We start from the raw sequence: 27,115 nt of genomic DNA, 5'->3' as shown, positions 1-27,115 counted from the left end.
TGGAAACAAACCACCACATTGAGTGGAATTTGGGAGGCAGTCAGCAGCAGAAAGGCCCAGTTCAAAACCTAACAGCCTCTTTCTCTTCTAGGCTTCATTTACCACATCTTTAAAATAAAAGGAAAAGCCCATTAACAATTAGTAAAAACCCCAAATAAAAGCTACGGCAATAGCTAGTAATAAATGTAAGAACAGAGAAAGGAAACAGGGAGACAGTATTGGAATAAAATGAGAATAGCATCTTTCAGCTGAAAATGCAATGACACCTGGACCCACCCATCCACACCCACACACATCGGTACTAGTTATTACATAACCCCCAGAACAGTGCAGGGAAAAAGGAATTACTAAAATGGATAGTTTCTTGCCATTCTGATGTGGCCTTTAAGCATGTGGTCTCTTAAAGAAAAAACAGAGGCAACCAGTTTTACAGTTGACCCTACAGTATTTGGGAAAATGAAAGCCGTATGTCAGGTTAGAACCACTGAGTTATATAGGAGCCACAACTCCAGGATGGGAAGACTGCATACGGCACAGGCAGCCCTTCTTTACTAGCCAGAAGTCTCTTGGGGCCAAAGGAAGAACCCTACACATCATCTACGTCTACCCTGTCCTGGGAGAGTCACAGCCAGAGGCAGTGGAGAGAAGTGTAATGGGCCCAGCATGAACAGGATGTACGGTTCTATAATTTTCTAAAACAGTGTGATTAGAAAGGGCAGAATCTGCAATCGCTTATGAGTATAAAAAGAAAAATATTGGAAACATGGATGAATCTTGAAGATTTTATGCTAAGTGAAATAAGACCATCACAAAAGGACAGATATTGTATTATTCCACTTACACGAGGAATGTGAGTAGTCAGATTCAGAGACAGACAGCAGAATGGTGGTAGCGAGAGGCTGGGGGTAGGAAGGAGTGGCAGTTACTGTTTAGTGGGGACGGAGTTTCAATTTGGGAAGATGTAAAAGTTCTGGAGATGGATGGTGGTGAAGGTTACACAACAATGTGTAAGGGACGCACTTAATGCCACTGAACCATACACTAAAAATGGTTTATGTATATTTTACCACAATTTTTTTTTTAAATCACTGAAGAAGTCAATATGGAAAACGAAAAACTGAATATTAAAGAAAAAGACAGAAATTTTTTTTCATTGAAGAGATAAGTATGTATATCCAAGCTGAAGGTCGACATTAAGGACAATCCCGTGAGTCCTATGAAAGGACAACCACACACAGTTTTAAGAACACTGTCAGGTTACCGCATAGCTCTCCTCCACTCGATGCCAGACCAGCTCTTCCAGACTTGCCAGTACTGAAGCGTCTCTCTTTTTTCAGCTTTGCCCAGCCCTGTCATTCATAATAGACGAATGAAAAGTCCCAGAAACCTGTTCTGTTTGGGAAGGTTTTCTTTTGTTCTAGGCTTCGGTGGTTAATATGCTTGACAAATTTAAGAGTCTCTCTATCTCTGTAGACCAATGCCAAAGAATTGTTTTCTGGATTCACCGTGAGCAGCTGAAATAGGCAAATAGAACAGCACATCAGAATGTGGAGCTTATCTCAACTCTCTCCAGTGAGTCACTTCTGAACAGATGGCTTCCAGTCATATCAAGAACTTAAGATTGGGGACGGGACAAGAGAGATCCTTTACTAGGAAGACCTACTGCTCTGGCTGTCAAGACATTTTCCAACAAGCCCCAGAAAGGTTTTACCTAATGCATTTACTTCTTACTACATTGAAAGATGAATGGGAATGGACCACATGGCTCTTAGTTTATTTGGAATTCCTCAGGGTAGAATAAACGCTTAGTGATTATTCTTTAGCATCTTTATTCCATGCTGAGTACATTCTACTAGAAATCACACCACTGCCAGGCAGACCAGCATGGAGTTGTCAGTTAAAGACACTGGTAGAAGGTCATAAAAATTGGGTTTTTGAAGAATGAAAGCATCCTCAAGAGCTAAAAAGATAGTTTGCTAGCAGAAGCCACTTACCTCTTCATCTTCACCTTTGGCAATGTAGGAAGTAAAGCCACCATAGTCTGGCTCCCAGCCTTACAAGGGGAAAACAAACAGCATTCAGAAAGTTCTCAATGCAAGACTTACATCATCTGCTTAAATCACTGACCCCATGCTGCTTAAAACGGAAGGGTCTGGGAGTTCAGTAGTAAACAACTCTATGAGCCTGACTTTACCATTCCGTCAACATTGAATAAGAACTGAAAATGAAGAATGATATGTAAAATGTACTTGGAAGGACAATTACACAAGGGCTACAGGTTAGGGAGGAGGCGTTCTTGGAAGGAAATTGTGGTTCAGTCCATCTCCCATACCCTAGTCAAAGATCTAAATCCTACTGTGAGTTAGAATGAAATTCATGACCCCTAAGACCCCTTCCATCGCTGAGCTCCTGTGATCTGAGCGCCTGGCCAAGGCAAATACTTCTGAATTGGTTCAGCTGGAGAGGGGCACCCAGGACAGACGGCCGCTCTTCAGGAAACACCGCTGTCTGCCTCCCTTTTACCTTCACAGCCACAGTAAAGAAGTAAGTCCAGCGCAAATTCAGTCTTGTTGTTGTCATGGATTAAAGTGTAGTGACCAGTCTTCCAATGCCGCAGTTCCCCCTGGCATGTGGGAACACTTGATTCTAAGGAAAAACAAGGCCAGAAAAACAATTCAAATAACCTTGATACCATGCTAGACTGCAAGGGAATGACAACTGGGAATGATGCAGCACTCATGGGAAACCACTGCCATGAACCTTCAGCTGACCTATTGTTCCACCAAGTTAGCCTTAAATGACTGTCAGAAATTACCAGGTGTGACTATTTAGAGACAAAAAGAAGTCGACTCTCTAGTTCTCCCTTTACAGTAAATTTCAGATGGAGTACTTAGCTGCCAAAAATAAAAAAAAAGAATATTATTTTTAATAGACTATTTTTAGAGCAATTTTAGGTTTACAGAAAAACTTCCTAGAAAGTACAGTTTCCATACCACTGTCCCCCAGTTTCCCCATTATTAACATCTTCTCTTAGTGTGATGTATTTGTTACAATTGATGAATCAATATTGATACATTATTATTAGCTAGAGTCTATAGTTTGCATTAGGGTTCACTCTTTGTGTTGTATATTTTATGGATTTGATAAATGTATAATGTCAAATGCGTAATGTGTCCATTATTACAGTATCATACAGAGCAGTTTCACTGCCACTAAACCCCTGTGCTCCACCTATTCGTGCCTGTTTCCCCCAACTCCTTCCAACCACTCTCCTTAGTTTTGCCTTTTCCTGAATCTCATATAGTTGGGATCATACAACATGTAGCCTTTTTAGACTGGCTTCTTTCACTCAGTAATATGCATTTAAGTTTCCTCCATGTCTTTTCATGGCTTGATAGCTCATTTCTTTTTAACTTCATCTTGTTGCAGTTAGAGAAGATACTTCGTACGATATCTTTTAAAATCTACTGAGACATAATTTATGGTCTAACATATAGTCTATCCTGGGAAATGTCCCATGTGCACTTGAGAAGACTGTGTATGCTGTTGTTGGGTAGAGTATTCTGTATATGTCTGTTAGATCTCCTTGGTTTATTGTGTTAAGTTATTTACATTTTAGATTCAAATGTCCAGTATTCAACGACAATCACAAGGCATAGAAAAAAACAGTTAAGTTTGGTCCATTCAAAAGGAAAAAGTCAAACTGTCCCTGAAAAAGACCTGATGTCAGATACACTAGAACGGGGGTCGGCAAACTTTTGAGACCGAAGAGCTGCCAGAGGTCAGCAAACTGCGGCTCACGAGCCACATGCAGCTCTTTGGGTACATACATGTGGCTTTTAAGTAAAATTGAAAATGAAAATAAAACTATCATAGTTTCATTTATAACATCACTTTAAATTTTCCTTATTTGTAAAAATATATTTATGGCTCTCGAATAATTTTTAAATTGTTGTGAGGGACAGGATTGGATCTTCAGGGGTCGGCAATCTTTTGGGACAGAACGTACCCAAAGAGCCGCATGTGGCTCGTGAGCCGCAGTTTGCCAACCCCTGAGCTAGGAGAAAACTTTAAAACAACTGTCTTAATAAAGATGATCAAAGAACTAAGAGAATGTGGAGAAAGTCAAGGAAACAATGTATTAAAAAAATGGAAATATCAATAAAGAAAGCAGAAACTTTAAAAAGAAACCAAAAAGAGATTCTGGAGCCGAAAAGTACAATAACTGAAATGAAAAAATTAACTAGAGGGATTCAAAGGCAGATCTGAGCAGGCAGAAGAAAGAATCAGCATACTTCAAGATGGGATAATGGAAATTACCAAGACTGAGGAACAGGAAGAAAAAATATTGGAAAAAAGTAAGTAGAGCCTAACGGACCCGTGGGAACCATCAAGTGGACCACCAGATGCATTGTGGGAGCCTGAAAAGGAAGAGGGAGAAAGAAAGGGGCAGAGAGAATATTTAAATCAATAATGGCTAAAAACTTCCCAATTTTTATGAAAGACATGAATATAAACATCTAAGAAGCTTAATGAACTCCAAGTAAGACAAACTGGAAGAGACCCACACCAAGATACCGTAAAATTAAACTTTCAAAAGACAAAGAGAATCTTGAAAGTAACATGAGAGAAGCCAATCACATACAAAGGATTCTTATCAGAAATCTGTGGAGGCCAAAAGGAAGTGGGCTGGTATATTCAAATGCTAAAAGAAAAAATACTGTCAACCAATAATCTTATATCTGGCAAAACTGTCTTCAAGAGTGAGAGAGAAATTAAGACATTCCCAGACAAAAGCCGAGGGAGTTCATTATTTATATGTGTATATATGTATATGCCTACGTAGCAAAAAAGACTGGAAGGATATATTTCAAATGTTAATAGTGGCCACCAATAGGTGATTATTTTCCTTTTACTTATTTTCAAAACATTCTGAAATTAATGTTATTTTTTATATATTTTTTTAAAAACAGAAACTTAAAATTGTCAGGTCTGTAATGGTCTGGGTGTCTTACTGAATGTGCCCTAGCTATGCCAACATTAACACTGCTATTACATGCCTTAGCAACTTCATAGCTTTTACTTTAAAAAGCTTTACAGCTTTTCTTTAAGATGGTAAACTTGTAAACAGTGGCTTTTCTCATTTACATTTGTTTTCCCGACTCAGCTCTGGCCCAAGGCCTTGCATACAGTAGATGCTCAATAACAGAATAAAGCATCTTTTGGTTGTCTATATAAATTTTCTTCCAAGTTGCAGGTTCACATAAAAACAAAACCAAAAAGGAATAGAAGTGGACAAATACGTTTTTAAAAAGCCCCTGTGGCCCCATTCACCTGATTCTTTTTAGGGTCTAGGTATTGATGCCAGTATCAATTACCAAGGAAAACCAACCCTTCAAAGAAAAGCTGTCTTGTGTATTGAACAGCACAGAAAGCCACCTGGGTCTGGTTTTTCTAAATACCTCTGGTGACCAGAGCGACAGGTCCATCAGTTTGGGAGACTACGGAATCTGCGTTATATTGTTGGTTAGCATCTCACAGTGCTGGTTTTATTTCCACAGGTATCCACCTCCCTTATCTTTGCTCTTCTAACTGTCAGGAAATTAGAGTGGAAGCAGAGGACAGTAAAACTGAGGAGAGGAACTGGGTAACAGGTTTTCTAATCTGAGTTAGTAGGTGCTGTGACATTTAAGCTGAACTTGTACTGGCTCAGTTAATGGCGCCAAAATCTCCAGAGGCGTTACTTCTTAAACTTCCTGTATGTGTCTCTTGTCCATCTTATTTGTAGATGATTAAGCTTATCCATTTTCAATAATTTTCTTCCCTCTATTTGTCCAAATCCAAGCAAGTTTTTCTTAGTCTGTTATTGGTCCTCAGCAGAATAAGCTGCTCACCTTCCTCTCCTTCATGTTCTTGTGTTTCGGAGTAATTTTAGGCACAGCCAGGCATTTCTCTCACCATCTGTACGGTTGTTAGCCTAATCAAATGTCCTAGCGCTTGCTCCTACCTACTAGAATGCTTTTCCTGCAGCTCCTTCCTGTCGTTCAGATGTGAGCTTGGCTGACAGCTCCTCAGACAGGCTTTTCCAGATCGCCCATTCACCTAGGCGGCCACTCAGTCCTCAGTCACTCCTTAGCACACAACCCTGTTAAAGTGACCTACACAGCATTTATCATTATTTGACGTTTCCTAGTTGTTGGTGTCTATATTTTAATCTCTGTCCTCTCCTATTAGAATGCAAGCTTGTGGAGAGCAGGAACCTTGTCTGTTTTTCTCTTCAGCCCCTGAAACAGGGCCTAGCATATAGTAGATACTCAAGAAATATTTACTGAATGAATAAATGACTGAATGGTGAATGCTTAATGGAAAATAAAGATAAGGCATAACCACAGCTTACTTTTCTGGGCTTCGTTTTCCGCTGGCTCTGGGTCTGTCTGCTCACTGCTCTGTTGGCTGTTGTAGCCGTTGACCACCTGAGTACTCTTTGGCTTAGAGGAGCTACAGCTTGTTTCTTCTTCAGTGCTCTCAGGAGCCGAGGATGCTTCTCCCTCTTTTGTGTCCTCAACCTCATCTTCTTCTGAAGGGGCCAAGAAGTGAAGTTGCAGGCCTGTGAAGTTGGACAGCAGCAAGAACAGCGCCTCAGAGCGAAATAATGCCATGCAGTCCTTCAGGGGGTCGGGAAGCGTGCTCTCCTCAGCTTTCTCATAAAACCTGAAAAGCAGCAAGGTCGGTCGTTCATCAAAGCCAAGGATGTAAAATTACTCGTCAAACTTTGTACCTTTCTTCCTAAATCTTGTCATAGCTTACTAAAGCACATGTTATTACAATAGTGAGATTCTGTTAGGGCCTGCTATTGGCTGTCCCTGAGGCCCAAACATCATTAGGGCAAATGCCCTCTTATTGAAGGTGAGCCTGGCAGACAAACAGGCATGTGCCAAATGCAGACGCAAATGTCTTGGGTGATGGGTTCTACCTTTTGTTGGGGGGACCTCGGCTGCTCCATTTCACATCTCCTTTCTCCAAAGCCTCACAGACCTCTGCAAATTTCTCAGGCTGGAAAACGAGCAAATAAAGAAGCAGTTGGAAATCTCCCTGTGATCCCACACTGGCATTGCGGCCCTGCAGACTCACTCTGGTTGATTCCTCAGGGGGCCAGTTAACCCTCATCCCCTTCACACAAGATTCCCCAGTCTTGATATGGTGAAGCCCAAGCAAAGGCTGGATAAATTGTCGGCATGCTTTAGCCAAGAGACCTGCGTGTTGATTTGGGCCATTTCCGTAAGTAGCTGTTTATCTTATGTCAAATTGTCAACCTCTCAATACCTGCATTTATAAAATGAGGATAATACTCTTCATTTTTTTAAAAAGTTTTATTATTTTTATTTAATACAGACGCTTTAATTGATAAGATGTAAGGAAAAATTAAACTGCATAAGTCAGTGTCGTCGTAAGGAAAACCTCTATAGAACAACACAGATTCCCTAGGCCTCAGCCCATTCCCAGCATTCTAAATTCAAAAGTCAAGTGCAGTACAGAAGCTGATTAACCTACTGAAATATTCTCCACAGGAGGCTTTATATGTACTTGTTTAATGCAGTTTCCCAAGGAGTTTTCTGAAAACAACAGTCATATCAGCTTAAGTAAGAAAAAGGACCCCAAAGCATGGTTTAGGTAAGCTGAATTAAATAGGGTTAAACAAGTTTATTTACTATACCACCACTCAAATTCCTTAATACACTAATGTCAGTTATAAAATTCCAAGAGAGACCATATGTATTATCTTTCAACCTTTTTTTCACGGAGAAATAGCTCCTGGGACTGTGATTTCATGGGACCCAAGGTCAACTGTGAAGCACCACACGTGATCTCATTTGGCTCTCACAGCAACTCCCCGGGGTGGGCAAGGCAGGTGTTTTCCCAGTGTAACGGATGACGAAACAAAAGCTCAGAGAGAGCGAGTGATTTGGTCAGGTTAGTCAAGTCACAGAGCCAGGACATGAATCTAAGGTCTTTTGACTTCTGATCTAGTTCATAATGTGCTGCCTCATCGTTGTCGAACTCTCATTAATAGTGTTCATTAATTAGTAATCTGTCTATCATTAAAACAGTATGCACTGTATTCAAGTGATCAGGAAGGGGATTACACACAGCTTCTCAGTGTAGGAGCTTTTCTGTGTGTGTCTATAACCATTAAGATTCTAGAGAATGGCAGAATACGCAAGGGACTCAACCCACTAAGCATCTAGCTGATACCAATGTTAGAGATTATCATTTCTATATTTTATTTAACATGGAGGATGACATAAGCATTCTAACTAGGAACAAAACAAAACAAAAAGAACAGAAACTATTGGTGCTGCCTCGTTACCCACCCAGGAAGCCAGACTGCATACCAAACGCGATATCCCAGACAGGATGAGCTGACCTACCTTCAGGAACTCCTTTAGGAGGATTTCAGACCTTTCTTCAAACTCGTCTTGAATTTGAATTTGGTAATCCATGTCCAGATAGGTAGGGTTGATCCAATCATACAAAATTTCATGCTTACAAAGAAGCAGCAGATGCAAAAGGTGTGTTAATTCCTATTGCTTTTGTTCTTACATCATTTCATACTAGTAAAATATATGCAAAGCCCCACTTTTTTTTTTTTTTTTTTTTTATTGGGGAATACGTTCGGGAATCGGGGAAGGGGAACAGACAAATTGCTGTCCTTTTTGTTCTTCAGTCTAGCTCGGGCCGTGAATCAAACCGGAGACCCTGTTGCTCAGAGCTCAAACTCTTGAGCGAGCTCTTAACCAACTGAGCCACTCGGCCGACCCAAGCAAATCCCCACTTTTTAACTGTCATCTTGTTAAACATAAAATGCTGGTAAACTATGCCTGAGAAAGACACTATCAAAAGTTTACGAAAAGTGGAAAGACAAGCTCAATGTCTAGTCTCATTATCAGGAATACAGTTTTAAACCAAAAAAAACAAATGATATGCTACAGCTTCTAAAACAAGAAACCCGGCAATGGGAATTTATCCTTACATCTTGCGGGATGTGAGGGCTCCGAGGTATGGGAGGTTCAAAGTAGTTGGGAGGCCTGGGCAGTGAAGGACCATGAAACCAGCCGCTTATAGACAAACGCGACTTTTCTTCAGACAGGACTTCAGACACCTGCAAGGACAAGACCAGCGGCACATCAACACAAAGCAGAGAAGGATTATCAGCCGAGGCACACTAATGTATATTAGGATCCTTCATGCTAGGTGTGAAAACAACCTGGCCAGCTAAGTCCAACAGGAAGCTGTCATATTTAGATAATGGTGACTAAAAGGCACGATCCTTAGTTCTCTATATATTTGTGGCTTACAGTCTTTACCTGGTGAAAGGATACTGGAGACACTTCAAAGAAAACCAGTGTGTTCCACGAAGGGATGAGAGACTTGACAATCTGCTTCGGCTGAAAGTGCTCTGGACCAGGAGACAAGACATCCATGACTGTGATTTCATTCTCATTAACCACTTCCAGGCCACCTCGTTTCACCTTGACAATACTCACATTTCTAAGTGTATCTATATGTACCCTTCAGATCGCCAAATACCACCCCCTTTCCATCTGTTTCACTTGTACTTGCTATTATAGTTCTGCCACCTGACATTTGTTCTTCATTATACCACCCATATACAATATTATTGATGAGGGCTGAACGTTTCCTGGAGTCAACCCCTGGGGCCAGTTATTAAAATAAAAAACGCTGACTTCCTGTCAAATGGACAGGTCCTGACAGATTCACAGCCGTAGGCAGCTTTACATGCTCTCTATCCTTGGTTTGTGTTCAGAAGCCAGGTCTGACTACTCATCTTAAATCGACTCTAATTTATCTCCGGAGTAATGATTATCTCAAACACAACTGAGAGAGCTGGTTGTCAGGGCTGGCATTAACTCCTCTTGCGGTTGTCACTGTCATCAATGGCTTCCATCTCCTTTGAGGCATACAGACATTGTGTATGAGAATTCAGAAGTGGCTGCTGGTGTTGAAGAGCACACATCTGTCTTACCATCAACGCTGTATAGGTCCAGGGTGCCCCCCAAGCTGCTGTCCCAGGAGGGAACCAGGTAAAGGATGAAGGCGATCCGGCGCCCTTCCAGCTCATCATCGTGGCACAGCAGGGCATCTGCAAGTTGAATGCACACCTTCATGTCCCTGCATAGACACCGAGCAGCCGATACCTGACCCTGCACTTAATGCCAGTCCATCTGATACTCATTGTAATATCAGCTCCTCCAGCTTTAAAATGATACAGATTTCTCCTCTCATAATTAAAGAGAGAAAACTGTCAATATTGAGAATTCTAAAAAACATTGAAGAACACGTATGTAGTTAGACCTAGAGATAATCACTAACAATATCTTTACCTATATTCTTCCAGTATTTTTTTCTACATACATGTATTTGCTTTTGAAAAAAATGGTATCCTACAGTGGTTGTTTTATGACCTCCTTTTTTTTTTTTATTACATGGCAAGTGTCTTTCGATATCAATATACACACTTGTCATCTCTTATCTACTAAGAAAGAATGCTTTAATGCACATCACTGCACACAGATCTTTTTTGTACTTTGTTCTCCTTAATTTCTTGAGTTAAACTTCTAAAGCCATTAGGTGGGGCTGAGCAAGGCATGCAGCCGTGCAGGATGGAAGAGGGAGGGAATTCTACAGGAAACTGAGATCGTTTACATGTGGAGGGATTGTTTCGAATAATAAATATATTTAAGATAATGGAAGCCAGGTTTCTCACTGTTGAGGAAACGAATTCCAAATAGAGGAAAGGAGAAATCGAGAATGAACCCTATAATGTTGAATTGGAACTGGAGGAGTCAATGTGAATTCAGTTTCCTATATATCTATATAGATGTTTATGTAAATAAACAGATGTAAGTACAGATACAGAAATACAAAGGTAAATGCATGTGTATGCACACATGTATTTACTGCCTCCTCCCACTAAAAGGGTCTGAGAGAAGTGACACCCTAACAGCAGAAACATCCACAGAGTCCAGATTTTTCTTTTTAAGTATCATTCTTCACTTAACGAAACCAAGGTTCTTGGAAAGAATGGCCAACTCCAGGTCTAGAGCAGGGGACATGTAAGATAATACTGGAAAATCTTGTTTTGCTGGAAAATAAGATATATTAAGAAGGATGGGGACATATCAAAAGGACACAGAAGTCAGTTTAAAGGGGCCGCCCTTGATCAAATCAGGGACAATATGAGCATCGATAAAATGACAGTAACTAATAACCCATTATATACATAGTAATCCATAAATCCACACTGACACAAATGAATAAATAAATGGGGAGAGGAAAAAGCTGTCCTTAAAGAATGACAACAAATAAATGCAGAAGAAATGATTTTATTTTAAAAACCACCATTTGGCAACATGCATACTAATAATTTAGCAAGGAATAATCAGTGGATGCTAGAACAAGTGACTCAAAATTTGAGGAGAAATGGGAAATTTACATAATCTTAAAGTATCTCCTCACAAAATACTTCCCTTACAGAGAGAAAAGAACAATTTACAGAAAACTTGATATCAGCTACCACCCTAGTTAAGTGAACAAAATTAATGTCACTAGTAATATGACACACGGAAACCGTGTGCCACTTGATAAGGGGCAGTAAGAACACAGAATTCTGCAATATTCCTGCCAAAAATGCATGACTTGCGTCTAACCGGGAGGAAGCATCCGACAAACTGAAACTGAGGGAAGTTTTACAGAATAACTCATCTGTAAACCTTCAGAAGCAGCAGGAGACAAGAAGAGGCTGAGGAGCTGGTCCAGGCTGCGCGGGACTAGAGACAAGTGCGTCCTGGACTGCGTCCTTCTGCTGTAAAGGACCGAACGGCAGAGCTGCAAGGAGCCTGTGCATTAGAAGGGAATTCCACGTCAATCTCATTTCATGAGGTTCACGTAGGAGCACGTCCTGGTAGGAATTACTGAAGTTATTCAGGGGTCATAGAGCATCATAATGGCAACCCACTTTCAAGTAAAATAGGAGAAAAATTATACGCACTATGCTTGCCACTTTCTGTAAGTTTGAAATTACTTCAAATCAAAAAGAAAAAAAGTTTAAAAAAGGGCGTATGATATGACTTTTTGTGTGTTACTAAGTTATCCTCAAAAAGTTGTTACTAAGTTAAAATTCCCCAGGACAAGAGTTAAACCCAAAACAAAACACTTTTCCTTCCAGGTGAAAAAAAGAAACATGTTTTCAAAAAGACATTTATGCTCAGAAAGGAACTGGAAAGACGCACGCACTCCAAGGGTGAGAATGGATACCTCTGAAGAGAAAGGCGGGGGCGGGGGGCAAGGACAAGGTGAAGGGGACTATCAAGGTTTACACCGTGCATTTTTATGTTGTTCGAATTTTTTCCTTAAAGAGTATATTCACTTACTACCATGAAAATTAAAAAAGGAAAGAAGAATAAATGACATTAGGGGAGACATTTGGTCCCTAAGAAGTCTAAGAGGAGAGTTTACAGTATCTAATATTATCTAATTTAGAATTTCCTGATATTACATGGAAAGTTGTGTACTTGTATGTGCATTATCGGCACTCTTCTGAAAAAATGGTCAATAGCTTTCATCATATTCCCAAAGAACCACTGCCTTACGCCTTCCAATATGCTGGGCATTTCTGTATGAGCTGGGTCAGACCTTCCTTATTAAGAAAAGTCCACATACTATGCAGGGATGCGTGGCCTAGGATTTTGATACACTGACGCTATCTTTCCACCATTATTTAGGTAAAGCCTTTAGATGTTACACACATCAGGGCTTTATCTTTCTTACCTGAGAACTCATATTTAGCACAGGACATGTCAATGGTTGATTCCAGGTCAATCTTGGAAATGTCAGAAAGCCAAGCCCGGAAATCTTGAAACAGAATTTTCCTAGAAATGTAAACAAAAGATGCCTTGTTATGCCCCAGTATGGGCTCCATTTGGATCTGTGCCACAACTCAATTCCTCCTGGAGGTTGTGGTATACTCAAGAGATCCATTCCTGAGAATGGTCCTCACTTTAAACTTGCATAGTTTAGGATGAGTATTTCCAGAGCACATCCTTAATTATTTCCTCAAGATAAACTCTTATAAGTGGAATTACACTACAAAAAGATAAGCCTAATTTTTAGGGTTTTGATACATCTTTCAAAACCATCTCCTAAGAAAGACTGCAGCAGTGTATAAAGGAATCTACACTTCCTGTCAGCACTGGAGATTTTGTTTTTAATATTTGCCAACCTAATATGCAAACAATGGTACCTTCAGTGTTACTCTGTTTTCCTTGACTACTAACGAGGCTGAACATTTTATCACTGAGAACTTGGGTCCTAGAAGCAGACTTGAGTTTGTATCTTAGCTCCCTTGATGTTTACTTAGGCAGCTTTGAAGAAGTTATTTACTTTCTCGGAGTCTGTTTCCTCCTCTAGCAAATGGGATAATAATGGCAGCAAAGATTGCATAACATAACATGGAAAGCATTTACTAGCCAGCTGGCACATATTAGGCACCCAACAAATATGATGACTTGTTTACCTTAAAGCACAGATGTGAGGCTCTTTTCTCTTCTTCAAATCGTCAGACTTTATCATGAAAAAAGAAAAAAAGGATTTCCTTCACGTTAGACACACACAGGAGCGGAGGTGAGTGAGTACGCTGGCAGTATAGCGCTGTGATTAAGACTCTGAAGCTGAACTGCCTAGGTTTGAGGCATGGCCCCTCCATTTGGCAGCTCTGACTCAGGCAAGTTCCTTAGCTTCTCCATGTCTTCAGCAAATACTTATATAGTTAGTACAGTGGAGCTTATATTCTTGTTGAGGGAGATAGACAATAAACATAAAAAGTCAATTATTAGTAATAAAAGGCGATAAATGGGCCGGCCGAGCGGCGCGTTGGTTAAGAACTGGCTTGGGATGCCAGAGGGCCCCGGTTAGGATCCCACATATGAGGGCCAGTGACACTGCCCTCCACAGCTAAGATGCTGAACAACAGCTCAACCTGGAGCTGGGCTGCCAGGAGTCACCAGTGACAGCATAGGCTGCAGCCCCTACTGCAGTGGGTTGTCATGGGCTACCGTGTGTAGCCAGCAGCCAGCGTGAGCGGCCATCCAGAAGCCGGCGACTGATCTGCCTCGCCAGGGAAGAGCGCAATGATGGTGCCAACTTGGGCCAGTGAAGCAACAGCCTCCACAACTAGACTGAAGAACAAAACGACAGCAACTTGTCTGTTCCCCTTCCCCCAATTCCCCAATGCTGTTCCCATCCCTCAATTCCCCAATAAAAATCTTTAAAAAAAAAGGCGATAAATGCTCCCTGCAGCCACTAATCGACTTTCTGCCTCTCCCTTTATTTGCCTAACCTGAATGACATAGGAACGGAATCATACAGTCTGTGGCCTTTTGTGTCGAATTCTTTCACTTAGCATGTTTTCCAGGTTCACCTGTTGCAGCAGTATTAGTACTTCATTCCTTGTTCTGGCTGAATAGTATTCCATTGGATGGATAGGCCACATTTTGTGTATCCATCCATTAGTTTATGGACATTTGGGTTGTTTCTACTTTTTGGCTATTATGAATAATGCTGCTATGAACACTTGTGTACCAGTTTTTCTGTGAACATGTTTTCAGTTCTCGTGGGTCCATTTTCATTTTAAAAGAATTATTATGTGGGGGGCAAGGGTAGAAGCAGGGAGACTGGTTAGTACATTGATGGAATGATCCTGGGGAGAGACAAAGATGGCTTGGACCAAGTATTGGCTGCTGGCCGTGGAAGCAGAAAGAAGTGGGTTTTTCTGGATATGTTTTGAAGGTAGAATTTCCTGATGAACTGGGTGTGAGGTATGAGACAGGAATCAAGGATGACCTCAAAGTTTTTAGCCAGAGCCAGAGGAAAAATCGAGTTGCCATTAACCGGGATGGGTAAAATTGCAGATGGAACATTTTTATGGGAAGAAGATCAGGAGTTTAGTTTTAGACTTAAGTATGAAACAATTAATAGAGATCCAAGATTAGAGGCAAGATTAGGGGCTCCTGGAAATCTGCTTGGTCCAGGGGCTAAGCCCTGGGGCACTTTATCATTAAGAAGTCAGGGACAAAAGGAAGACCCACTGAGGGAAACGAGGAAGGGCTCGCCAGTGAGGGAGAAAGAAAACCAGGAGAGCATGGCATACTGAAAGTGAAAAAAAAAGGTCTCCAGAAGGAAGGAGTAACACAGTAGGTCCAATGCTGCTGAGAAGTCAAGGAAAACCAGCCCTAAAACTGGTGATTGAATTGACTGATGTGGATGTTGCGAGTGCCCTTGAAGAGTGCAGTTTCAGTGGCGTGTACTGGGTGAAAGCCTGTAGTGGCGCGCTTACCAGAATGGGAGGAGAGGACTTGGGGACAGTGCCGACAACTCTACTGTGCAGACAGCATGCTACTGTCAAGGGAAGCAGAGTAAAGGGGTGGTAGTGTCAGGGGAAAGGTAGACCCAGAGCATTTTTTTTCTTAAGATGAGATGATCAGCTTTTGTTTTTGTACATTGAAGAGAATGATCCAGAAGAGAAGGAAAACCTGATGTACAGTTTCCCCATCTGTAAAACAGGCATAGTAATGTATGTCCTTCATAGGACTGTTATGAGCACTTAATGGATTAATAAATATAAAGCACTTAGCATGGCATAAAGCAGGCACTGAATAATGCTTGCTTTAAAATAAATAGAGAACATGGGGCTACTGCTCATGACAAACTTGGTTAAATGGACTGGAAGATGTTAGGGACCCAATTATCAAGTCCATTCACAGCACAAGCAAAGGAAAAGGGATATAGGCGAAGTTTGAAGGGACCGGAGACTGAAAAAGGTTTTATATTCACTGTATTAGGATGAAGTTCTTTCCCAAAGTGAGCATAGCAAAAATTATTCACAGCAGAGTTTCACCAAGCACCGATGGGGATCTAAAGTAATGGCTTTCCCCCCACTTCATCACCCAGGGCCCTTTTTATTATTTTGCCTCTCACTGACTTCACAGTTAGATGTATTTTCATCTATCAAATTGCATTAAGTAAAAACCACTTTGATTTTTCAATTTTAGCATAGTTCTAAATCCACAAAAGAAGCTTGATGTTGTATAATTAAAAAGGAAGACAACAATGGTTTTTAATAAACTATGCAACTTTACTATGGATAAAAGTTAATTTTCATTCGATTTCTTGAATTATGAGTCACATCATTCATTTGTTTAACCTGGTTAATTCAATCACATGTCCAAGGCTCAAAGTGAGATGGGACACAACCAGCTGACCAGGCAATCAGCTCTGAGTAAAAGAATAAAAGTAAGAAAAAGAGAAACATTATTTACTCTCGTCTCAGATAAACAGATAACAAAGGGAAATGCAAAGAACACAAAATAATTCTTCATTTTAATTTTATTTTTTTGTGACTTTTTAAGGGCTGATGTCCTTGAAGTTTTATAAAAGATTTCCAAGAATGATGTATGCTATATACTGAAAGATATCTCCCCAAACTGGGGAAACCGATGACCTATATTTCTATACCTAGTTTGGGCCTGTCTTCTAAGAGTAGGAAAACCAGCCTTGACTTTCAGACAGTCTCTTCTGCCAAATTAGATTGCGCACCAGAAAAAGAATGGCTCTAACGCTCTCTCTCCAGGACATACTGCGGTGAAGAGCATACTGCAATACATCAAGCCACCTAAATATGAACTCAAAAATTTAAATGGTTATTATCTTCCAATGTACAACCCTCTTCAGGATACCACTTCCCAAAATATGCTTAACCCCTTTGTTTATAATGTACTTACTTCTTGGCTCACCACCACTATCACCTTTATTATTTTAGATTTTAAAGTCTTATAGGGCAGAAACTGGCAAAGACTCCCATAGGCAAATGACAGCACCTAACACATAGTTAACACTCATAAGCTTAAGTTAAACGAATGAATGCTTTTAACAACATCAAGGCAAGGACCCTCCAAGGCAAACCCAATCAAACACCTCAAGGCTAAAGATATTGACTGATTTTATAGACAATAAATTTCTGAAATGGAAGAGCTAATGGAAAGGGGCATAAATACCTGCTGAAACTTATATAAATCGTTATACTTTTCATGGAAGTCCAAGTTCAAAAGTTCCTTTTGAAGCCCTTCCAAGAAGCTTTGGCTTTGGATGAAGTTTGGGATCACGCAGTGAAGAAAGGGTTCCATGTCCATGACAATGGCTTCTGTTGGAAAGAAAACAGTGTGGCTTTCTTCCTTTTGTATCTTTGACCCCAGTAGCATAGTAAAGAGAGTACAAAAGGGGATGGTCATAAATTTTCAAACTTAGTACCTAAAGTCTAAGATATGTGGGAGGGATTATAAGCTCTTCCCTTTCTTCTTCATCCACTCAATACTACTTTTTAGAGGTAACTGTGTTTAAAATATTACACTTAAGGTCAGTACAGGTGATATCACTAAAGTAAGGTTCCTGCCCTTTTGGGGGTTTTCGTTTGTTTGTTGTTTTAGTTCAATGGTTACTTGTTGAATTGAATGTATTTTAGAATCTTAATTTAGTTCCCCCAAAACTTAAAATGAGAGTAGCAAATTAAAAATGAGAATAGCAGTGCCGGCTGGAAATGTTCCTTCAATCCTTTTTCTTTCCCCAAGTTACTGTCTAAGGAAGTTACTATATATATTTGAATCAGTTCAGGCATAATTTCCTCTAACTTCATGATTTCTCCCCCAATATTTTACCCACTGCCTCCGGTGGGCTACATTACGTACCCCTGTAAAAATCATCATCACCACCATCTACCAAGCACATGGCACCAGTGGTGCTTTACACGCATTATCTCACTCAATCTTCTCAACAACTCGAAGGTCGACATGATCACTATCTCCATCCTAACAGATGAGGAAATTGAGAAGTCCCCGAGTGTACAGAAATTGCACTTTAAACACGTTCACAATCCATGTACACCGAGAGCACCCAGGGCTCACCTCTTCAAAGCACTTAACTGAAACAAAAATCATGAAGAAATTTAAAAGGGAGAGCATGATGCCTTAAGCAGAGTTCTTATCCTATACGGTGATATGTGAAGCTGAGGTTGGAATCGTTACTTGTTTAGGTTCCTTCCCGCGGTCAACACACGTTTATTTTCATAGATCATGTAGAGGTGAACTACAGGCGCGTAAAAAAATGAGTTCGCTCAGGTGCCCGCCCCCTAACAGCTCGCAATAAATGCTATGGCTACACTATCATGGGACAACCGAGCATTACCCTCGCAGGAAATAGCACATAAGCCACTCAGATATGTGTCTAAATGCTTATCGGTCTTTACTCAGGAAAAAAAATTTTATGCATACATGCATTAGCTTATTAATCTCATTCAACATCTTTCCGAGGTAAATACTATCAGCTATCCCATTTTACAAAGGAAGGAACTGCAATTTTAACAGGTTAAATCCATTGACAACGACGCACCGTGGAGAGGGTTCTAACTTAGTAAAATCCTGGGTTCCAGAATTCAACTATGAACTTTCCTGCCTTTTACTTCCCAAAACTCTACGGCCTACACTTTTTCGTCTTCTCAAGTTTCCAAATGCAAACTGAATTTGGAACGAAAGTTAGCAGCAGGCCAGGCAGGAGAGTGGGAGGTGGCCAAAGTCACGCTTTCTCCAAGAGCTCTTCCCTGTGGCCCCACTGCCCAAAACTCGGCTAGAGTGCCAGGACTTTCAGAGGCCCCCCCCCAAACCAAGGCGCGGCAGCTTGCGCTTTACAGCACACAATTACCGTGATGGAATGGCGTCCTGCGGCTCCAGGCCTCAGCCACTTGCTTTTTCAAGATTTCCTCGATGACAGCATCCGAAAACTGCGCCATCACCTCCTTCTTTTTCTTTTTCCCCGTCAGGCCGAGTCCGGGCTCAGCTGGTCGTTTCCCATTCATCTTCTCAGAAGCTTCAGACCCACGCCACGCAGATCAAGCAGCTATTTTTCTACGGAGACTACAATTCCCAGAATGCTCCCTTTCCCAGCACCATCCAATAGGAAGTATCAAAGTAGGAGGAGGCGGAACCCATGCCTAATTTACCAATGGTAGCTCCAGGTATTGCGGCCGTCCACCAGCGGTCGGTCCAATGGTGCTCAGCCTGGCAGGCCACCGCCTCCCTACTTCCTGCCGCCACAGGCTCGGTATGAACTTCCGGCGTGCATACGCCTCTTCTTGCGTTCTCATGTTAATGGCGGGCGGCGGCTGCTGAGTGGGACGAAGATAACCGCTGTTGGCACCGGGAAAGTCTCCCTGCCTCCCCTTTTCTGCTCGCCGCCAGTACCCGAACTCGCCAGCATGTCCGTGGTGCCGCCGAATCGCTCGCAGACCGGTTGGCCCCGGGGGGTCAACCAGTTCGGCAACAAGTACATCCAGCAGACCAAGCCCCTCACCTTGGAGCGCACCATCAACCTGTAAGCATGTCTTGGCCTTCGCGCGCTGCCTTCTCGGTTTGTCTTTCTAGTGAGAGTTCCTAAAGACCCCGACTTTTCCGGCGCGACCCCGGCGCTCCGCGGGTTCCACGCCTCCCCACCACCCCCACTTCGCCCTCAAGCCCACGCCTTTCTAACCTCCGCAGGCCCCTTCCTTGTCCTTCAGCGCTGAGGGGTTAGAACCTTTAAAAGCGTTTTCCTTCCCGGGAAGAAGGCTTGTTCCCATGCCGCTGTATTCAGCCATTATAGGAAGAAGCCAAGTTTGCTTTGAACTCCTCCTTTCCCCGCACGTCTATAGAGAGAAGCCACCGCAAAACGTGGTGTTTATTTTTCTAGCGGTAAGCTTTCGAGCCCTAGTTATAACACGAGGATGTAGTTTTTTCCTCTTAAGTGCTGTATTGCATTTCAGCTCATGAAGACATTTGACTCGTCTGCTTAGGGCTAATTAGCCTGCCTTATGCATTCACATGTCTTCTCTGCCGCAGCGAGAGCATCCGTGCACCCGTTAGGCAAGGGAGGGTGGATGCTGTTATGGTTGAGTTTTCAGACCGTCGTGGGGTCTAGAATGTAGCCCCAGGGAACCCATTGGGGCTGCGTTTTATGGTCAACACCTTTCTCTTTAAGCACTTCAAGCCATTGCATTTCGAGGTCACTCTCACGAGGAATCATGGCAGGTAATTGGCATTTGGGCTGTGATTTGATGAAGAAATTGTCAGTATGCTCTTTTATCGTTCCTGAGAGTTTGTGAGGCACTGTGATGCCGACCTTAGTGGAGGAACTTAGAGGCCACTTAAATGCTGGTCAGTATTTAAAAGGTGCGAGGATTTACTGATATTAGTGTTTCGGTAGGACACGTTAGGTATTTCTCTGTTTTATATTCAAATAAATGAACTTTTCTCTTTCAAAAGTGATTTGAAATTGAAAAGGTGGTTATTATTGTTTTATTTGGCAAAACAGGTCCTGGCTTGGAAATTTAGATAATAAAAATGTTGGGTTTGTGAAATCTGGAATTAGTAGATAATTGCATATGTACAAGTTAATGCCTCTAGCTATTGCATTAACATAATAACATTTTAATTTCATATCACTTATAATCCTCATAAGATTCCCATGAAGTGGAAAAGGCAAATGTTCTCCATTTAAAAAATGTGAAAGCACAGCTTCTGGATTACTTTAGTGGTAATTAGAACTAGGACTCAAACAGTTCTCCCTCGATTTGTCTTGATTACTGGATCAATTTGCATTAAGCTATTATGTACAGTTAACTTGGTGGAAATGTTTTAATCTTTGCTCCATTAAAGTTATGGGTTGATGGATTTACAGTATTTTGCGCCGCGTCTCCCCCCCACCCCCCAACCCCCCACCAGGTACTGGGCATAATGCTGGGTATACAGTGTGAAGGAAGTAAGATGTAGTCCCTCTTTATAAAGCTCACAGTGTGATGGAAAGAATATGTATGTGTCCAGGCTGGTACTCTGATTTCAGAGCTGAAAATGCCATTCCATCTTGATTGCGTTTCTTCATTGATGTAAGAGCTGGCTCTTGCAGTAGAGATGTATTATAACTATCCTTAATTCTTTATAACTTGGTTTGTTGAAACTAAATAATATATATAAAGCATTTTTTAAATAATTGCCGGGTACCTAGTACTGTGTGAGATTGCTGCTGCTATTGATGACAATGTTAGATTCAGCAGTAGACCTAGTGGGGAAGTTCTTTCTAAAAATCTTTAAAGCACCTTGGAAATGGTATATTTTAGTTATTTTAGAGTTTCTTCATTTATGCCTAGAATTTGGCTTTTGGAATTTTTAAAGTTTTGGCAACCGTGATTTGTTCCCCTTTTAAGAATAGCAGAGTAGATTAATTATGTAGTTACTGACTTAATATCAAGGCATTTGTATAGAATAAGATATCTTGGGATAGGCAGGTGTAGCTCAAACATTCTTACTCAAAGGCTTATAATCAAAGGCTTCTTACTGTAAGGCTTATGATTGAGGGTTTACAAGGTGATATGTGCGATAAAATGTAAATATGGTATTTTTAATGACCTTTAAGGAAAATGTGATCTTTACTAGGCAAAATGAAAAGCCTTCAAAAATATGAGCCTTATTTTGAATTCTTGATAAAGGAGGAGAGAATATTCAGATTAGGTATAGCGGGCAGACGATTTGAATGAGGAGAAAGTAAGAATGAGGATAATGAATAGAACAAATACAGAAGACTAAAAAAGTCGGGGGGGCGGTATTCATCTGAAGAGGAAAGGATTGTTAGTGCTCCCCAAAAAGTCTGAGGATAGTTGACTGAGAGAAATGGCAAACAACAGGAGAGATGATGGAAAGTGGTGGCTCAGCTTGTAGAAAAAGAAAGATGAGCCATTATCACCCATAATTAATAGAATTTCTGGTTAGATTACTAGCCTGAGGAGCCTAAGGGGGGGCATTAGCTGGTTGGCAGTGTCGGTATACCAGCCATGATCTACAACCAGAGGATTATCAGATGCCCAGATAGCCACTTCTCTAAGCATTTAAGGGCCTTTAGGATAGTGCTGTCTACCGACACTTGAAAGTTCAAGTGTGGAGTTAGCAGCTTGATCTAATAAAAGCTCTGGTTTTAGAGTCTAAAGACATGGATTCTATTCTCTGCTCTCTCATTAACTAGTTATATAACTTTGGGTAAATCTTATGTCTCTGAGTACAGTATATACTTTTTCACCATGATTTTTTTTTTAATGTGTTGGTATCTGTTACTGTAAATTATAGTCTTCAGTTCTCATGCTAGATGTTTGTGTTTGGACCACAGGTATCCTCTTACCAATTACACTTTTGGTACAAAAGAGCCCCTCTATGAGAAGGACAGCTCTGTTGCAGCCAGATTTCAGCGCATGAGGGAGGAATTTGATAAAATTGGAATGAGGAGGACTGTAGAAGGGGTTCTGATTGTACATGAGCACCGGCTACCCCATGTGTTACTGCTACAGCTGGGAACAACTTTCTTCAAATTGTAAGTGTCATTGGAAATTAGCAGCAAGACAGCGTTTAATAGGATTGCTGTTTTATGGAGCTGTGGACTACAGTTTTAGCCCTTAGTCATTTATCTCAACAAACATGGTTGTTCATGGAGTCTTTAGAAAGAGAAAATCACAAGTAATTTTTCTCCAGTGCAGTGCTCATTTATTGCTTAACTAGAAATCTGCATGTTTCTGTATATTGTTGATGTTACTGACCGAGCTTGATAGGAGCCCTGTTAAACACAAATTGGCCCAGTTTCTGTTACTAGGTGTCACTGTAGCATTACTAGAACAGTTGATTGCTAGCCTTAAAATGGCTTACATTTTTACAGATAATTGTTTAGTTTTATCATGTAAGCTCATAAATTTCTCGATATACATTTAGTTCACAGCTGTTTGACTAGATTGTACCAAAAGAGAGGTCTCAAATGTTTAGAATGCTGGAAAAATGCCCTATTCTTCAGACCTAAAGAATGCGATTCATTGCTTTCTGGGGATTTCTAGACTCCATTATTTATGTTATGGTACAAATTTTGTTTAAAATTAGCATTTGTATACCATTAGTCTGGTGAATTAACATTATGAATTCAACTCTTGATCTCTAGCACATTCTTCCCCCTCTCTTTAACATTTGTTTGCTGTGATTGCCTTATCAGGTGACATTTATATATATATAACATATACAAATGTGTTATATAGTTACTTGATAAAAATTTGTCTTCCTCCTGTTATCCCCAAACTGTATTAAGTTGAAAGCTGAAATTCTTAACCTTTATGCAGACCTGGTGGTGAACTTAACCCAGGAGAAGATGAAGTTGAAGGACTAAAACGCTTAATGACAGAGGTACTTTTTTGTTTAACCACTTTGACAGTTTTATTATTGTCTATCTGAATGTCATTAACTTAATGGATGATTAGGCTTTTTATGTCTTGTGAAAAGGATGAGTTTATTTTGAATGTTTACTTTTCAATAAATAGAACTTAAATCCCACAATGTTAGTATGTACAATGTTTATTTTTTGCGAATTGAACTTATCCTTGCTTTATTGTAACATTTTTGTTTTCATTGAAATGTTGATGTAACAATAATCGTTAACAAAAGCCAACATTTATTAGATACCTGCTGTGCTAGGCACTACGTGTTTTACATGTGGTAACTCCTTTAATCATTACAACAGCCCTAGGAGGTAGGTATTATTATTAATCTCATTTTACTAAGGAAACTGGGGCACAGAGGGTTCAAGTGATTTGCTAGATGTTATACAGCCAGTATGTCGTGGAGCGGAGATTTGAATGCAGGCAGTTTTGTTCCAGAGTAGACCTCTCTAGAATTTGGACAAGAGAATGATTCCTGTTATTTACCTATTTTCATTTCTGCACATCTTTTAGGCGTTGCTCAGGTTGCACTACTTTTTAAAAGTCATTCTCATGTCTGCCAAATGCATAGATGCTGGAGGTTTTTGAGATTATAGGTGGTTTTCGTTATTAAATATTTTTCTTTTTAGCATGCAACCTGCCCCTCCCCCACACCTTTAATTACAGAACTCATATTCTGTGCAAAAACCTTGGCAAATACAGAAAAGTAAGAGAAGAAACCAAACTAAAATTACCTGTAATTCGACCACTTTGACCTATTGGTTTGTCTTTCTAGGAATGTTTTAAATGGATTGTAACTCTTAAATATTGTGCTGTTCTTGGGTGTTCATTTACATATGGTAGATTGAACCTACCTGCTCACCTCAGCTCTTTCTCAAAACCACCAAAAAGGCAGTTTAAAAAGATAAAAATCTAGTAGGATTGAGGGGAGTGCAAGATGAGACAAAAAATTTTAGAAGCTGGAAAACAGATGGACAAAAATCATAACTGACTTAGCAGAAACCTCAGCAAAGCAGGAGGACAGGTCAGGACCCAGCACTGCAGAATACCAGAAAGGCTGAGGAATTGGAGGTGCCTGCTGCCTGTGAAAGTGGGGCCATGCCTGGACTGAAAACTGGATTGATTGACAGCCTGCATAGGATGTATTTATATATCTAGATTGTCTTCCCCACTCCGTACAATTAGGCAAGTCTGGCTGGTGATGGATTTTCTGTAGAGATTGAATCAGAAAAAACTAAGCAATGAAAAGATTGAAATGGGGAGAATAATCAAAGGTTTACATCCAGACTAGTGAGACTTCTAGACTTCTCCTACTAGTCTGATAGAGAATTGACAACTAGATTTGCTTCGGGCTGGAGGTTGGGCGGGTTTGTTTCTGGAGAAAATGACTAATGAAAAAAATGCAAAAGCAAACAAAAGCCCCAAAATAAAAAACTCTCCAAATGATGTTTAGGAATCTTCCCAAAGAAATGTGGAGCCCAATCACTCATGTACACAGAGGTGACAATTAAGCATCTTATTACTTTCCCCTTAATTGTGAGCAGATAACCATGTATCATCAGGCTTTGGGAGAAAGCCTCTTAAGAAAGAGATCGAAAGAATTAAAAGGAACTCAGCAGAAACAAAGTTCAGCGATCAACAAAATCATGGTTGATATTCTTGGTGTGGTAAAATGAGATATTGCATCTATGAAACAGTGTGCCATTAAAAAAGACATTCAGCCAACAAAAAAGAACTCACGAATATTTTTCAAAAAGTTAGCAGAATGAAAAATTCAATAATGAGTTAAAAGATTGAGTTAAGGAAATCTACCAGAAAGTAGAACAAAAAGATAGAACATAGGTAAGAAAAGATAAAATTGGTAGATCATTCTAGAAAGCCATATATAAACTACAGTTGACCTTTGAACAACACAAGGGTTAGGGGCGCCAATTCTCCTCACAGTCTAAAATCCACATATAACTTTTGACTCCCCAAAAATGTAACTAATAGCCTACTGTAGACCAGAAGCCTTATTAATAACGTAAATAGTCGATTAACACATAATTTTGTATGTTATATGTATTATATACTGTATTTTACAATACATTAAGCTAGAGAAAAAAACGTTCTTAAGAAAATCATAAGGGAAAGAAAACATTTATAGTACTATATGTATTAAGTAGACCCATGCAGTTCAAACTGTGTAGTTCAGGGGTCAACTGTATAGATAAATAGAAAAGCGAAGAATTTACAAAGTAATAATTTAAGGAAATTTCCCAAAATCAAAGAGCATAAACTTTCAGATTGGAAAGAACTACTGGTGTGCCCTCTATAATAAATGTTAAAAGATCCACACAAAAGCCTATCATGAAATTTTAAATCAGTCAGGATAGACAGAAAATCCTAAAAGCTTCCATAGTTTGTGGACGGGGAGAGGAGATGGGTTAAATACAAAGCATCAAAATCAGAAATGTCATTCAGTTCCCAGAAATCATACTGGAAGCTAAAAGATCATGGAACAGGCTTTCATAAAGCGGAGACAACGTGATTTCTGTCCTAGAATTTTTTGTCTAATCAAACTAAATCAAGAGTGCACACAAAATAAAGTTATTTCCAGACATGTAGTTTCCAAAAATGTGATATCTTTAGTACCTTTTCGCAGGAAGATAGTAGAGGGTGTTCACCACCAAAATGAAAGAATAAACTAAGAAACAAGATACGGGATTCAGACTAGAGAGGATCTAACACAGGAGAGAGGCAAAGGGAAGCCCTAGGACTTTGGCTGTGGAGCAGAGCTGAGAGCATCTATGGATTGGAGCAGGATGATAGAAAAATGTCTCTTAGGAAAAAGGAAACTGACAGGATAATTGATGTTTGAATTGAGAAGAAATTTAAGCTCTTGTGGAAAATGGGATGAATTAGTGATAGCAAATGAAATGAAACAGTTATTAACTCAAAAAAAAAGGGAGAGTTTAGAAGTAAGGAAATGTAATTATAGTTACTAAATGCTCTGTCTGGTTCACCTAGTCATATTCATTTAAATGCTGAATATTGACTTAAATATTGATAATAGGATGGTGGAAGAGAATGTATGAATGGGGGGGAGGGTGTGGTTTTAAGATTAAATTCTTATCCACAGTAGAGGGTGCCAATCTGTTCTTATTTTAGGTTTTTAAAAATGAAAAGTAATAAATGGTCACAAAAATATATTAAAAATGAAATTTCACAGTGGAGAAACCTGACAAACACTACCTCAGCCAGGTGATCAAGGTTAACATCAGCCATAAGTCATGTTGGTTGAACGTACCCTTGAAGTGATGTGATGAGAAGGGCACTTCTCCTCTGTGATCTTCCTTCCCAATCTCCCCAAAATCCATAACCCCAGTCTAATTGAGGGGCATTCTACAAAATACCTAACCAGTACTCATCAAAACTGTCAGGATCATCAAAAACTGGGAAAGTCTAAGGAGATAGGGCAACTAAATATAATGTGATATCCTAGATGGGATTCTGGCATGGAAAAGGACATGAGGTAAAAACTAAGGATATCTGGATACAGTGTGGACTTCAGTTAATAATAGGCATCAGTATTGGTTCATTAGTTGTGACAAATGTGCCCTACTAATGTAAGATGTTTATAATAGGGAAAACTGGGTGGGTGTGGAATACATGGGAAGTGTCTGTACCATCTTTGCAACTTCTCTGTAAATCTTTTTTTTTTTTTTTTTTTTTTTTTAA

General features: G+C 40.2%; 2 protein-coding genes across 3 annotated transcripts in view; one reads left to right on the top strand and one right to left on the bottom strand.

Annotated features, from left to right (window-relative positions):
* Nucleotides 1-218: 218 nt before the first annotated feature.
* OGFOD1 (2-oxoglutarate and iron dependent oxygenase domain containing 1) lies at nucleotides 219-19,062 on the bottom strand. Of its 2 annotated transcripts, XM_019666859.1 has the most exons (14): nucleotides 18,826-19,053; nucleotides 17,130-17,275; nucleotides 13,595-13,641; nucleotides 12,850-12,950; nucleotides 11,793-11,918; nucleotides 10,046-10,162; nucleotides 9,366-9,457; nucleotides 9,032-9,160; nucleotides 8,430-8,543; nucleotides 6,974-7,053; nucleotides 6,398-6,711; nucleotides 2,524-2,646; nucleotides 1,995-2,053; nucleotides 219-1,514 (listed from the first exon to the last, which is right to left on the bottom strand). In XM_019666859.1, exons 1-14 carry the CDS (start codon nucleotides 18,977-18,979, stop codon nucleotides 1,353-1,355), a joined length of 1,764 nt encoding a protein of 587 aa, XP_019522404.1. In that variant the 5' UTR covers nucleotides 18,980-19,053; the 3' UTR covers nucleotides 219-1,352. The 2 variants fall into 2 exon arrangements, with proteins under 2 accessions (XP_019522404.1, XP_019522405.1); XM_019666860.1 differs by lacking the exon at nucleotides 11,793-11,918 and having other exon boundaries at nucleotides 18,826-19,062.
* Nucleotides 19,063-19,235: 173 nt separating this feature from the next.
* Nucleotides 19,236-27,115, top strand: part of NUDT21 (nudix hydrolase 21) — a 19,333-nt gene continuing 11,453 nt past the window's right edge. The window contains exons 1-3 of the mRNA XM_019666861.1: nucleotides 19,236-19,494; nucleotides 22,312-22,512; nucleotides 23,300-23,363. Of these exons, the coding sequence (XP_019522406.1) occupies nucleotides 19,379-19,494; nucleotides 22,312-22,512; nucleotides 23,300-23,363 (381 nt within the window). The 5' untranslated portion in view covers nucleotides 19,236-19,378. The remainder of the gene's footprint in view (nucleotides 19,495-22,311; nucleotides 22,513-23,299; nucleotides 23,364-27,115) is intronic.

Source organism: Hipposideros armiger, unplaced genomic scaffold (assembly GCF_001890085.2).
Source record: "Hipposideros armiger isolate ML-2016 unplaced genomic scaffold, ASM189008v1 scaffold_479, whole genome shotgun sequence".
NCBI lineage: Eukaryota > Metazoa > Chordata > Mammalia > Chiroptera > Hipposideridae > Hipposideros > Hipposideros armiger.
Note: the sequence above shows the minus strand (reverse complement) of the source record. Positions and strands in the feature narration are given on the sequence as shown.